This window comes from Manis javanica, chromosome 1 (assembly GCF_040802235.1).
Source record: "Manis javanica isolate MJ-LG chromosome 1, MJ_LKY, whole genome shotgun sequence".
In the NCBI taxonomy this organism is placed as follows: Eukaryota; Metazoa; Chordata; class Mammalia; order Pholidota; family Manidae; genus Manis; species Manis javanica.
In genome coordinates this window covers 135,964,644-135,980,626 of record NC_133156.1, presented here as the reverse complement: position 1 = coordinate 135,980,626, position 15,983 = coordinate 135,964,644, and the positions used below count along the sequence as shown (strand labels likewise).

Sequence of the window (15,983 nt, the reverse complement as noted above, 5' to 3'; positions counted from 1 at the left end):
ACAAATATTTGGTTCCTGAGGAAGGTGGAAGTATAAGGCTTGCTTTTGTATTTGTTGATGTTTTCTGTTTTTTTTATTTGCTGTTTACACCTACAGGCCCATATGAGTGACACATTTTTATTAAAATCAAGAATAAATATGTAAATTATGCCCTTAAACAGCAGCTATGAAGTCTAATTATTTTAAGGCAGCTTTGGAAGGATTCATTTTAGTTTTTCTAACCAAAACAAAGCAGAAAGAATAATTCATATGCTAATAAAATTGTGCCTGTCAATATTAGGATTTGGAAACAATATGCAAATCATCTTTGCTTCTCAACAACTGAGAGAATGTATGTAACATAGCAGGTGTTCAGTTAAATGCTCCCAATAATATGGAGCAATTACTGAGGCGATTAATAATATAGGACAACTAATTATATATAAATAATTTATCTTTAAAAATAATGAGTATGCATGCATGTGACACATATATACTGGTATGCATTTCCCAAAATATCTCTTTTCAAAATTTCTTTCAAGTATAATAAGCACTCCTGTTTTACAAAAGTACCACCAATTTGGTTTACTCTATATTTCTACACCTCAGCAATGTTGACATTTTGGACCAGTTAATTCTTTGTTGGGAGGACTCTCTTGTGAGCTGTAGGATGTGTTCAGCACCACCCCTGCCCTCTATCCACAGGTGATAGCAGCATTTCTCTCTCAGTTGTGACAATCAAACATGTTTTCAGACATTGCAGGATATCCCCTGTTTGTGGGATACGAGTTGACCTATGGTGAAAGTCACTGTTCTGTTTCTGTGTTTTGGAATATGTTAAAATATATACAGCAACATTGAAATAAGTTGTTCCTACCCTCAAGTTTTCCTCCTTTGGCCTACCTTTTTGGCATATATATTCTACCCTTCACAGCACTTATTGATAAGTATTTATTTTGAAATGCAAATCTTCCTGGCATTGTTTTCATTAACATTATGCATGCATCTCTGTTTCCTCTTTTGCCCTCTTTGGCATTATTGTCAAGATAAATTTCACAATGTCAGCTTAACGTAAAACTTCTTCATGATCTCTCTCTGACTTTTCTATAACCTCATCATTTGCTATTCCCCCACATGTAACTTAAGCTCCTAGTATATACACAACAAACTACAGTTCTCTTCTTTATCCTTCACTTGTCTAATCTCTAACCTGGATTTTGAGACTTAATTCCACCTTCCTTAACTCATTCCTTCTAGAAGATGTTGGGCACACTTGTTCCATACACATCTTTATCAGACCTTTTCACCCTAAATAAAGGATATAATTTATTTTTCAGGCTCATCTCTCCATGAACATCAAGCTGCTCTGGTATATGTGTGTGTATGTGTTTGTGCATTTGTTTAATTTTATTATCATAAAGACTACTGTAACATTGGCATATGAGAGGTGTTATAAATATCACTTTAAAAATGAGTATACCTCTTTCAATTACAAATAATAGAATGTATCATTAATATCAAAATTTAGTTTTCAGAAGAAAGTCTTAACCAAAGTTTATCAAATATTTTGAGATCAAACTAACACCATGAATTATTTTTATTCTCAAAAGGTGTTGGTTCTTTTTGGTAAAGAAGGGCCACATTTGTAAATATCCTTTACAGCATTACAGTTTTTAATATCATTAGATATATTTTACTTATTGTTAAGTGCCACAAATGTTATTAAAAAATGGCATTCTATTCAATGATGAAGCATAGTTGGCTCTTCTGGTTGGACAATTAAGCATACCAACTTCTGCTTCCATCCCTTACTCAGAGATGAATTTCTATAACTGGGTTTATGCATATTATTTTGTATATTTTGCTAATCGTGATTCTTCAGGCAATGTCTAGCTTTTGCTCTCAGATTGATGAAGGGGTTATCAATTGACATTGTACTGTTTCTACACTCACAATTGGAACAGGATTATTAATTTGCACACAATTTTATCTCCTCGCACAGGTGCCACAAGCATTTTTTAAAACTGAAATGATTATGCTTATATAAAAGGAAACCAAGACCTTTACAAATATCATGTAGATGCGGAGGAGAATATTTACCATGCTAGCTTTTGTTAAAATGGACGAGCACTAAAAAGAGTGAGAATAAGGACTTGAGAGGAAAAAGCAGACAGATATGCTAAGGATTTTAAACTTTCTAGGGCCTAAGGATTCTCCAAGGGTATAAACACAGGGCAACAAAAGTCTTATACATTTATGTAGCTCTTTGATTTTGTCACAACTGAGACAAAGAAAGACAAACCTTTGTCACCTGTCTATTCACGGAAAGCTTTAATTATCTCTATAGAATGATATACTACAATATAATAAATAATAAAATATTATTTAGTGCACACTTACTGACTGTACTAAATATTTATATAAGTCTAAGTAATTTTATCAACATATTCATGCAACATTATTATTCCTTGTTCATGTATTAATAATTTGATGTCCAGCAAGGTTGAATGTAGACAATTGCGCAGCTAGCAAATCGATACACCAGAATTCCCACACTAACCTTCCTGTCTTCAGAGTCCAGTCTCCATGCTGTGTAGTGGTATGCAAATAGCAATCTTTGCGGCCTTGGATAAGTTAGCATTTATTGAGTGACTACTAAGCGCAAGCTACTCTGCTTAGCACATTACATACATTGCTTCATGTATTCTCACAAAAACTTTGAAAGACAGATATCCATTTTCCTTCTTTTACGGATTAGGGTAGATGATTTTCCAAAGGTACACAGTTATTTTATGACAGAACCAGGAGTCAAAAAAGAATGTTATTCCCAAATCCCAAGTTTTCAGCATTCTATTTCTAATTCCTAACACTAAAGGACCAAAGATTTTGTAGTTTGTGATTAAATATTTCTGCATAAATTTTTCCAGTCCATATTGTTCATATCTATTAAGTCAAATGGGAAAATTCATCAGTGTGTTCCACAGTATACTCATGGAAAGAGCTACAGTCATTCTAAATTTGATAGAAACCCATCTGCTCTATTATCAAAGAATCAGTTAACATTCTAATTTGATTAAATTAATAGAAATAATAGGTAAATAAAATAATTCAAGTAGTATTTCATTAATTTTAAACTACAATGAGAGGCAATAAAAACCTTTGTCCAAAAAGTAAAAGCACACCCACCTTACTAAGCCATTAGCACTGTCGGGGTCTTGTGCCAAAACTGTGCCAACGACAGTCCCAATCTTGGCATTTTCATGGATTTCCATAACATAAGAAGGCATGGTAAACAGTGGTGGTTCATCCACATCCCCAACAATGATCTTCAGCATGGTGGCATCTTTAAAAGGACCCAAGTGAGAAAAGCGAAAATCAAGATGTGTATTTGCGCCTTCTATGTTGAGGGTATATGACTTCTTTTTCTCATAGTTCAGTGGCTGTGGGGAAAAAAAATGAATTTCCAACATTATGACTGCCATCACTTCTCAAACAAGCATTTTTTTTTCCATTTTTGAAAAAAACATGGATAGATTTATGTCAGTCTATTTTCATAACACAAACTATGAAGTGCTCCAAACAATAATAGCTAGAGCAGAAATCATGGAACCTAAAATCTGAACTAATTCTGATTTTTCAGTCATAGTATGAAGATAACTAGGGACAAAAGATATTTCTCATTGGCAAACAAATATGGCTTTTTGGAGATTCTCATTTTTAGTTTCTTATAGCAATTTCTACATGCTCTTCTACCTACATTATTAATGTTGAATATATTTATCACTAATTGTTAAATATAATTTTTTGGCATTTTGTATGTAAACAACTTATCTCATGTCATTGATTTTCCTCTGTCATAATCTTCCACCATGCTGGATTGAAACTTGGTATCTTATTTTAAAATCTGATACATTTTAAAGTTTTCAATTCAACAATATTTTCTTGGAATTTTTGGCAAAAGATTTTACACAGAATTGAATTTCATTTTTGTTTTTGAAATTGTATTTATGTTCTGACTTTGCTGATAATATCATTTCATATATTTGTCTCCTTTATTGTGTTATGATGTTTTGATCAACTTTGGTGTTTGAATTACACTCTTCTCTTTGTTTGTTTATTTGTTTAAACAAATAGTATAGAATAAAATTGCTTATACTATACCATTTATACTATTTTTCAGTTGTTAGTCCATATTAATAGTTTCTCATAGTCTTTTTTACAATTTTTCTTATTTTTAAAAAATTATCCAGTGAATATTTATTTTTCTTCTATTAATAATGTATATCAGGAGTCATGAATTTGGCACACATACAATAATGAATAAATCCCATCTAGTGTTTTGTTCCAAAGGATATATGGTTTAATGAAGGTTATAAAATACTAAACAAAAATAAAACTTTCAAAGGCTGAGCAAAGAAGAAACAGAAAATCTGAACAGACCAATTAACAGCAACAAAATTGAACTGGTCATCAAAAAACTACCTAAGAACAAAACCTCTGGACCAGATAGCTTCACTGCTGAATTTTATCAAACATTCAGTGAAGACCAAAACCCAACCTCTTTAAAAGTTTTCCAAAGAGTAGAAGAAGCAATACTTCCAAACTCATTCTATGAGGCCAGCATCACTCTAAAAGCAAAACCAGGCAAAGACACCAGAAAAAAAGAAAATTACAGACCAGTATCCCTCATGAACATAGATGCAAAAATACTCAATAAAATATCAGCAAACCAAATTCAAAAATACATCAAAAAGATCATCCATCATGATCGAGTATGATTTATTCCAAGGATGCAAGGATGGAACAATATTAGAAAATCCATTAATATCATCCACTACATCAAAAAAAAGGACAAAAGCCACATGATCATCTCCATAGATGATGAAAAAGCATTTGACAAAATTAAACATCCATTCATGATAAAAACTCTCAACAAAATGGGTATGGAGGGCAAGTACCTCAACATAATAAAGGCCTTATATGATAAACCCACAGCCAACATTATACTTAACAGCAATAAGCTGAAAGCTTTTTTCTTTAAGATTGGGAACAAGACAGGATGCCCACTCTCCCCACTTCTATTCAGCATAGTACTGGATGTCCTAGCCATGCAATCAGACAACACAAAGAAATAAAAGGCACTCAGATTGGCAAGGAAGAAGTTAAACTGTCCCTGTTTGCAGATGACATGATATTGTACATAAAAAACCCTGAAGAATCCACTCCAAAACTACTAGATCTAATATGTGAATTCTGCAAAGTTGCAGGATACAAAATTAATATGCAGAAATCTATGGCATTCCTATACACTAACGATGAACTAGCAGAAAGAGAAATCAGGAAAACAATTCCATTCACAGTTGCATCAAAAAGAATAAAATACCGAGGAATTAACCTAACCAAGGAAGTGAAAGACCTATACCATGAAAACTACAAGGCACTCATAAGAGAAATTAAAGAAGATACCAGTAAGTGGAAACACATTCCATGCTCATGGATAGGAAGAATTAATATTGTCAAAATGGCCATCCTGCCTACAGCAATCTACAGATTCAATGCAATCACTATCAAAATACCTACAGCATTATTCAATGAACTAGAGAAAATCGTTCTAAAATTCATACGGAACCACAAAAGACCCCAAATAGCCAAAGCTATCCTGAGAAGGAAGAATAAAGGATTATGCTCCCCAACTTCAAGCTCTACTACAAGGCCATAGTAATCAAGACAATTTGGTACTGGCACTAGAACAGACCCAAAGACCAATGGAACAGACTAGAGAGACCAGATATAATCCCAAGCATATATGGTCAATTAATATATGATAAAGGAGCCATGGACATACAATGGGGAAATAACAGCCTCTTCAACAGCTGGTGTTGACAAAACTAGATAGCTACATGCAAGAGAATGAAGCTGGATAATTGTTTAACCCTCATACCCAAAAGTAAACTCGAAATTGATCAAAGACCTGAATGTAAATCATGAAACCATACAACTCTTAGAAGACAACATAGGCAAAAATCTCCTGAATATAAGCATGAGCAACTTCTTGAATGCATCTCTTCAACCAAGGGAAACAAAAGCAAAAATGAACACCCAGGACTACATCAAACCAAAAAGTTTCTGTAGGGCAAAGGACACCATCAACAGAACAAAAAGGCATCCTACAGTATGGGAGAATATATTTGTAAGTGACATATCTGACAAGGGGTTAACATCCAAAATATATAAAGAGCTCAGATGCCTCAACACTCAAAAAGCAAATAACCCAGTAAAAAAAATAGGCAGAAAATATGAAGAGACAGTTATAAAAAGAAGAAATTCAAATGGCCAACAGACACATGAAAAGATGCTCCACATCACTAATCATCAGGGAAATGCAAATTAAAACTACAATGAGATATTACCTCACACCAGTAAGGATGGCCAGCATCAAAAAGACTAAGAACAACAAATGCTTGCAAGGATGCGGAGAAAGGGAAACCTTCCTACACTGCTGGAGGGAAGGTAAGCTAGTTCAACCATTTTGGAAAGCAATATGGAGGTTCCTCAAAAAACTAAAAATAGAAATGCCATTTGAACCGGGAATCCCATTCCTTGGAATATACCCAAAGAATACAACCTCTCAGATTCAAAAAGACATATGCACCCCTATGTTCATTGCAGCACTTTTTATAATAGCCAAGATATTTAAGCAACCTAAGTGTCCATCTATAGAATAATGGATAAAGAAGATGTGGTACATATATACAATGGAGTACTATTCAGCCATAAGAAAGAAACAAATCTTACCATTTGCAACAACATGGACAGAGCTGGAGGACCTTATGCTCAGTGAAATAAGCCAGGTGGAGAAAGACAAGTGCCAAATGATTTCCCTCATTTGTGGAGTATAACAATGAAGCAAAACTGAAGGAACAAAATAGCAGCAGACTCAGAGACTCCAAGAAGGAACTAGTGGTTACCAAAGAGGAGGGGTGTGGGAGGACTGGTGGGAAGGGAGGGAGAAGAGGATTGAGGGGTATTATGTTTAGTACACATGGTGTGGGGGATCACTGGGAAAATACTGTAGCACAGAGAAGGCGAATAGTGAATCTGTGGCATCTTACTACACTGATGGACAGTGACTGCATTGGGTATGGGTGGGGACTTGATAATATGGGTAAATGTAGTAACCATATTATTTTTCCATGTGAAACCTTCATAAGAATGTATATCAATAACACCTTAATAAAAAATTTAAAAAAATAAAAATTAAAATAAAAAATAATAAAATACTAAATGGACATTTCCAACACTGTGTAGGTAGTGCTGTAAGACCTACTAGGTATTATGGAGATGGTAAGGATACAAACTCTGATACCAGGGTGTGTGCAAGCAGTGAGGTAATGTTTACAAGGATAAGTACCTTTTCAGGTAAGAGTGAATATTTATTTTTCTTCTATTAATAATGTATATCATGGGTCATGGAGGAGAATATAAGTATATGAGGAGGAGGAGTTGGAGGAGGAAGACGAGGAGGAGACTTTATAATGACTGAGGTTCTTCTTTTTGATCATAAGTGTTTGAGACCTGAAGACTAGAAAACAGGATTTTTTTTACTGTAATAGGGAAACTTAACATTGATTTCTCATGATAATATAGGATTTAGAAACATTCACTTCCATTTATTCACTGGTGTAGGCTTTTACATCTTTCTGACTGCATGAAATCTGTAGAGGTAATTTTGGCCATCTCTACCCTATCAGATAATATTATCAAACTGTGCATCCAATATGACAGGCATCCCGTATTCCAGTTTTTAGCAGGTCCCTTGGCAAGTTTGATGCCAGGAACACTAACCTACCTACTGCTAAGGTGCCTGCTGTTTATATGGACACATGGTTTCATGTTAATGATCATCTAATATATATTTAACTACCCCAAGTCAGGGATAATCATTTGAAGGGCTTATTTGCCAGGACAGGCAGATGGATGGATAACGACCCATCTAGAGCCACTAAGGAGAGAGAGGATTCATTGGGACAGGAATTAGAAGCCATTGAATTAAGGAAAATAGAAATATGAAACAACCTCATTCATGAGGAAACCCTGGGAGTGTTAAATTGTAACTTTAGAAAACTGGGAGGAAATATTACCATTCATTCTTAGAGACTGTGGGATTATGCATACAATATAAAGTATGCCAATGTTTTGTTTTGTATTATAACTGCAATAGTATATGGAGATTGGATTAGGATAATAATTTATATTTTTCCTATTAGTGCAATCCTGGCAAAGCCATCCAAATATTAATAATCCACACATTTTTAAAAGCTTTTCCAGAAATTTCCTGGTAATTTTTTATTGCTGGGAAACTGTTTAGAACTACATCTGTGGATTTTCCATAGTTACCAGTAGAAATATTTTAACTTTAAAGAGTCTATCAAAAACTGTATACTGGAAACAGTTGATCCTGTTCATCTAATACTTGGTTTTGATGAGATGACAGTGGAGGGAAATAAATTTAAAGAAAGAAAAGAAAATTTACCCAGGATTTTGATTTAACACAGAAAGCAATAACATGAATTGTCTGGCTGAGAGTTTGTAAAATTCAAAACACATATTTTTCTTTCCTTAACAGAAAATCAGATATAGAAAAATTCCATAAACATGAGACCTAATATGAACATGATTGTATAATCAGAGATTGTTCTTGAGCAGAAAGTTTTTCCATCTATATATTAAAATATCACTATCTATGCTTTTAGCTCTTTCACAGATTCTGATAATAATCATTCAGACTGAACAGCTGATTAAAACATTCAAGCTGAAGAAAGAATTGGAAAAAGTTATTCCTTTTAGAGCTATTTGAAGATTCTTCTAAAGAGTGGGCATCAGTTCTTCGATGATTTGTTTACCATTATTTAATTCATAAAATTTGCTTCACCAAGATATTTGATGTTGGAGATGGGATTTATAATTTGAAAAAACTTTATTCTATTTAACAAAATCTCAAGACTATGTCAAGTTTCCTTGTTGTGCAAACCTGCAAGTCTGGATCATTAATTTAGTGTTTAATATGAAAAGCAGGTAAGCTTAAGGCAGAACTGTTCTACTGGGGATTACTAATATAACATCAAAGTTTAAGGAAAAATATTCCAAGAATATTCTCAGGTTCTTTTCCATTTTTATGGAATTTGCCTTGGGCTTTATTCTCTGGACAAGTCCCAATTGCATTCTAAGTTCTGTGATGTAGGGTTGCAAAATCTAATAAATTAAAATATTTTAATAAAGTATGTATCAATTATCACATGGGCATGCTTACAGTAAGAAATTATTTATCATTTATCTGAAATTAGAATTTGGCTAGGTATCCTGTACTTTATCTAGCAGTTCTAACTATGTTACAGTTATGACAATCATAGCTGATAATCAAATAGATCAGCAATATGTAAATACCAGCAAATATAACATGATGTATTGTCAGTTCTCAACTTAAAAAAAATAAATTAGTCTTAAGCATGTGAAATTACTTATGTCAACAATATATGGAATATATAATAGGTAATTTCATATGATCCAGTCTACAAAACTTAAACCATCCTAGCATTCCTGGAATAATTCTATTTGTGACTGGGATACTACTTAGAATGGTTCTACAGGCATTCACAAATATTAATGTTGCTTAATATTTGAATGAGTTTATTAGGTCTCTGTGTTAATGCCACTGCATTGATTTCTGAGGGCTGCCACGACAAACTATGGTAAATGGGGTGACTTAAGAGAAATTCTCTCACAGTTTGGGGAACAGGAAGTCTGAAACTTGGCAGAACTGTGCTCCTACTAGGGGCTCTAGTAGATAGATAATCTGTACTGTACCCCTTCTAATTTCTATGACTGCCTTGACATCCTGGGGAGGAAGTCACCCCAGCATGGTTGGGAATTGAATTTGCATTCTATTTCAACCACTTGTAGGATGGGATTCAAAGTCAGATGTTCAGAAACCTCAGCTTTGCAGCTGTAGGCCCTAAAGGTTTCTTTCAGGGGAGGCATAGAAGATTTTAGGTAATTGATGCCACAGCTGTTTTGGTTAGATGAGGTATTCCTCAATAGAATATTCACTCATTCTTAATATTCACAATTGTTTGCCTGTGATCTCCATACTTGAAGGACAATGTAGTTGGATATAAAGCCCATGACTCACATTCATTTTCCTGAGTATCTGGTACATATTGCTCCATTGCGTGCTTAAAAGTAATTTCCCAGGCAAAGTTTTCCCTGGCTCTTCATCTTTGAAAAATCGGCACCCTTTCGTCTGTGATGAGTTTATAACAATCCAAGTAAACCTGAACCATTAGCATTTGACATCTTGTATTATAATAATGTTTCATGTCTACTCCGTTTTCCCAAAGAGAAAGAATATTATCTAATTCATCTTCACATTTCAGGTATCTGGCATAATTCCTCGTATGTGGTGGGTGATTAATAGCTCTTCCTCAATCTGAAATATAGCTGTTTTTAGAGTACAGAAAAGTGTCATTCCATGATTTACATTTGATGGGTGAAAAATTCTATATTATTTCTAAAATATGAATAATTAATATCTATATGTGACCTTAACAATTAACATATACTCATCCATTTAATTATCATAACACTTCTGTGAGTTATAATTGGTTCACAGTTACAAATAAGGAGATCAAGGGACAGAAAAGTTAAACTTTCCTGGTGGCAGCAAGCCTTGTAAGCAGCACATTTGGGATTTGATCTCAGGCAGTGGGTCTCTATAAAATTGTGCTCTAAAGCACTATGCCATACTGCCTGAAATCTCATTATCACATAAATAGTGCAACATGATATTCCAATTTGATGACTACAGATGAGCAGATTTTTAATGGAATATAATGTCCTCACTATTAACAGGTACATTATTACCTATTCCCAAGTATTTATAATAACATTGAAAATGAACCTGTAACTTCACTAATGATAATTTCATTAATTCTGGCTATGAGAACTCTGAGTTCCTTCTTGAGTTCCTTAATTCACAGACTTGTAGAAATAAAATATTGAAATCCTTTTCATGTGAAATCCTCAGTGTCCTCTGTCTCTGTTAGAAGTGCTTATGCTGTTTTAACATTAACTGCCTCAGGCAGAGGGGCTTCTCCTAGTTTTTACTTATTGCTCAATAACCTAAATCAGCCCACTATCAATAGGTTGACTTCAATTACTATTTAAAATTTTAATTTCTTAATTTAATCCTATTACTCCTAGTAATTACTTTTACATATCAATGCTCTTTCAGTTATGAAATAATACTTTTGCTTCTCTAATATGAACACATTTTATATTACTGTAGATACTTTCCCATCCATCATTGTACAGCCAGCTCTACATGGGATTTTTTAATTGTTTCTCATTAATCACATCTAGTGTTCATTAAATCACACTAATATAATTCTTGCTCTGGAACTCTATAACCATCAAAACTAGGATACTGAAAACAGAAGTTATCCATGTTGCTCTATGACTCGGTTCTTCTTCGAGTTCAAGAAGGTCCTAAAATTCTGTTTTCCTGACACCTTGTGACTTCTCTTTGGTCCAGTTTCTATATTGCATCATCATCCAGGTTTTCAATTGAGGGAATGGAATGATTATAATTGAATTGATTTCAATATTTGAATGCATGAAAAATGTCACTTCAAAAATACAAATATGGCTAAATCCCAGAATAGTGACTGATATTATTAAACTTTTTTCTTAAAAAATGTTTATCTTAAAGATACTATTTTTTTCAAAACTAAGACAAGTGACATGAATCTGAGTGATGTTTCTTCAGCAAGGCTTTCACATTAGACCATGGTTTGCTGTCAGAGGCCTTTCCTAGATGGTGGCCATTCTGGGGAGACTAGAAAACATGTATAAGCTTTCTTGTTGTAAATTTATGCAGAGGAGTGCCATGCTCATTCGACATGTATCATCCTAAGGATATCAATAAAGATAAGTATACATGTTTGCTACTGTTATTTGAAGACTGGGAAAATAAATGGAAATATTTTATTTCATATAACAAATGCACATCATACAGATACGTAAAGAATATTTATATCTTTAATATTATGTCCATTTCTATAAAAGCACATATGTGTGCATGCATGTGTGTCTGTGTTTCAGTATGTCCACACGTGAAAATTTACCAATAGTTAAGGGATGTGGATGTTAACATTCCAAGTAGTTTCAAATATTCTATCACCCCATGGCCATGCGTATAGATAAATAGTAAGAACAAAACTACCCCAAAGCAGTCCTCTGTCAAAGTTATAAATATAATGAGAAATTTCACTGAACTGAATCTTGGACTCTTCTTGTTTTAGCTTCTGGCTGAGCAGGAGAACTACTTTCCAAATATTAGAGCCTTATAAGAATAAAAATAGCAGCATGGCTGAGATGTTTTTTATAATGAAATCTCTAACAAATGTTCAGTTTTTGTAAATAGTTTTAGAATTAGAAATTTATTTCTTCCTCTATACAAATTTGTTCATATGTTTGCCTGTACGTGCATTTGCAATAGCTTAGGATGCCTTATTTATTGCACTCTTTGGTTCACAGTCCAAAAACTTTACAGTCCAATGGCAAAGAATATCCTGATTCTTATTCTGTCACTGAATGCAAGGCAAGGGATGATAAAGAAAAAAAAAATCAATAAACACAATCCACTAAAAAAAAATGAAAAATGTATTTAGTTGGAGCAGACTTCATATGGTTAAAGTTGAATACATTTCTTTTTTATTTTTCTTTTAGGATTAACTTAAACTTAAAAAATATAATTTTATAACTCTATATTACTCTTATGAGTCATCTCAAGCAATTTGTTAAATAAAATGGTAGAATGATCTTTCACACAAGGTAGGTTATGGAATTTAAGAACAATACAAAGTACCCAATTACAAACATGTTTAACAATTACCATAGAAAAGGATACACTTTTAACACAAATAGATACAAATTCAAGGAAATTATCAGTGCATCAGAGTGAATTAATTAGATTAAGGGTTTCCTATTCTATCAGACCTAGCTGATTTAAAATTTCCTATTCTATCAGGATAGCTGATTTAAGACGGATACGGAATTGCTATTTTTCTGAGGCAAGAATTAGTGAAATGCCTAGTAGGATTATGTAAAATGAGGGGAACACAAAGAAGGATACTTGTAACTGAAATATACCTGGAAATATTACACTACAAAGACAATATTAATTTTGGACTTTGAAAAAAATCTTATTTTACAGAAGGAAAGAGAAGTAGACTACCAAGAAATGTTAATAACAACCTGTACATATGATACAGGACACACAGGATAATTTATTCTTTGTGTGCTTACAGGTGAACTGCATAACATGAAATAGAGGAGGGCATTAAAATAACCACATGGAGTGGTCTGAAAAGTGTAATTAGAATGTGGTATAATTAAAATTTGGTGCAAAAAAGGGAAGATAAGCAGAAAAGTACCTATTGAGGTATTATTGTAATTACTAGGCAGACACAGTTTAGAAACTATTTTCACCTTACCTAGTTGTAATAATTACCCTGTAACGTACTTAAGAAAATGGAAGACTCAAAGACTTGAGTTGTCATATATCTCTTAAATGTAAGGACCAAAATTTTTAGTTTATCTGATAGTAACTATCATATTTCCACTACCCTTCATTGATTTGAAGACCAAATTTAAAGAATTTTTGGCTTAATAAATAGGCCTTGGATATGCAATTAAATATGCTTGAAGAAGGAAAGTGATACTACAGGTAGTATTTACTGAAAGTCAGGAGATTAAATAGGGTTAGAGCCTTGAATTAAAATAAAAATAAAATAATAAAATAAAATAAAATGGAACAACTGCTATAAAGAGCACAAACTGATACAGAGAACATGAGAGGAGAATCTGAGAAAAACTGCTAAGAAGAGCATCCTAACTATAGAGGCTGATGTCAGAAGAAAGAGTGCATCAACTTGCATTCAACCTTATCTTTTTTCCCCTTTCCACCCAGTCAGGCTCCATTAAACAACGAATGAAAGTTATCAAAGTGTATTTACAATGTACCACACCATGGACCGGTGAATTCAACTTGGCAATTTTCTGATGAAGGGATGATATGGACAGCAATGTGCAGATGCTTCAGCAAGCTGATTTAAGAGAGCAATGCTGATTTTGATCTTTGGGAAGATTAGCTGTTCTGCCTTGCTTGCTAAGGCGAGCTGCCTTAGAGATTAAATAAGGAAGAGATTTTAAATTGCTGTTTTATCCATTTCCTGCCATCTGAATAAGTACATCTTAAGCTTAGAATCCACTGAGCTATATAGGTTAGCTTTCAAGTTGCATTTATTCACAACATAAAATATATAGCAATGAACTAACTATGAGAATGATAATCTAATCTGAAGGATGAAAACATTAGATGAATACAGACATTAATGCATTTTAGATGAAGTGTAGACTATATTAAAAAAAGTAATTCATGGGAAAAAAAGTGAAAGATAATTTGAACTTTGTGTCAAGATTATTTTTGGTAACATCATAATCAGTAGTAACATCACAACTACTTACAAAATTAAAACAATTTTAATCTTGAAAATAACTATGTGTGTGTGGGCAATATAGAATGAAAAGTGTTAAATATATATGTACATATACGTGTATATATGCGCATATAACATTTAGCCTTCATTTTTCACAAATAGTGTCAAATTAATTAAGGCCATGCAGGCTGGCAAGAGTTCCACTGTCCTTCATCCCACATTTTACACTTGTATTTCAGCTTATGAGTATATTCAAAATATGGTGTTACTTCTGGCTTTATAAAGATGATGCTGTTCAATAGGTAAGGACTTCCCCAGCTTCCTGCTTGACTCTGGCTAGATCACTGCAGACTTACTGCAACAATTTACTTCTGTCTCCTGTTGGACTTTCTCAGGGAAGGAGACATGCTCTCATGGGTTGCTTCTTCCCCCTTTGGTCAAGATCCTATGCAGGCCCACCTCTACCTGAGCTCATCTTCTTAAACCAATTATCCTTTCTTTACTATTGTCAGTTCCTTGTATCTACTGGCCTTTTACCCATCTGCATAGAAATACACTTTCATTCTCCAAACTTACAATTAAAATGCTCCTTTTCTCATTTTCTCATTTATTTGCTTCATAATGTTTCTCATGAAAATCTCAAGAAAGAACAATTAAAATGAAAAAATATTTTAGATGAATACATCAATATTTTACATCAACTTGTGATGACTACTGCTGTGTAGATATTTATACACTTAAGTTCCACTTGGCAGGCTTTTTTGTAGCATCCAAAAGGCAAGTTAATCCTCAGTTTTAATCCATACAAGATTGTAATTATTTGAAAAATTAATGAGATTTTATATAGTTCCAGTGGAAAAGTGTATACAAAATTAACTGACAGATAATTAGATGATAGATGATAGATAGATTCACTTTAGTATCCATTGTAGTACATCAAGATAAGATTTCTCACTTGTGTTCTAAACATATTTTAAAGTAGAATAATTTGGGGTATTTATTTAAAAGACCAGTTCTTCAGCCCCTCTCCAGTCTTTCTGATTCAAAATATATGAAGGTAAGTTCTAAGGATCTTAATGTTATTAGATTTCCAATCTTAAATTGTTAAACATCTGAGGACTGAGGCACAGTACTTTAGGAGTGTGTTCCTTTCTGCTAATTATCTTTGTTCCACTTCATTTTTACAAGGACATGACCATTATATACTCTTTTTTTTTTCAAATAAAGAATTAATTTATTCTGGCATCTCTTATGACCCCATATGACATCAATATCATTCTGTCCAAAATACACCTTTTAGAAGTTCTCTTCTGAAAGGTTTGTTGGAGTATTCCTTGATTTTTTTTTAAAAAAAACCTTTCACTCTTAAAAGATATTTAGCAGAGTATACAATTCAATGTTTTTGTTATTTTATATTAAAACTGTGAATTTATCAGTTCTCCTACA

The 15,983-nt window shown here is 33.2% G+C and overlaps 1 protein-coding gene across 4 annotated transcripts in view; it reads right to left on the bottom strand.

Moving 5' to 3' along the window:
- The window catches only part of CDH18 (cadherin 18), a 1,048,863-nt gene that overhangs the window by 87,999 nt on the left and 944,881 nt on the right, over positions 1-15,983 (bottom strand). For all 4 annotated transcript variants that reach the window (XR_012131738.1, XM_073237622.1, XM_073237625.1 and 1 more), the window contains one exon: positions 3,166-3,419. Coding sequence is in view for 3 of the 4 variants with exons in the window: in XM_073237622.1 (XP_073093723.1) it covers positions 3,166-3,419 (254 nt within the window). In the remaining variant the exon portion in view is untranslated. The remainder of the gene's footprint in view (positions 1-3,165; positions 3,420-15,983) is intronic.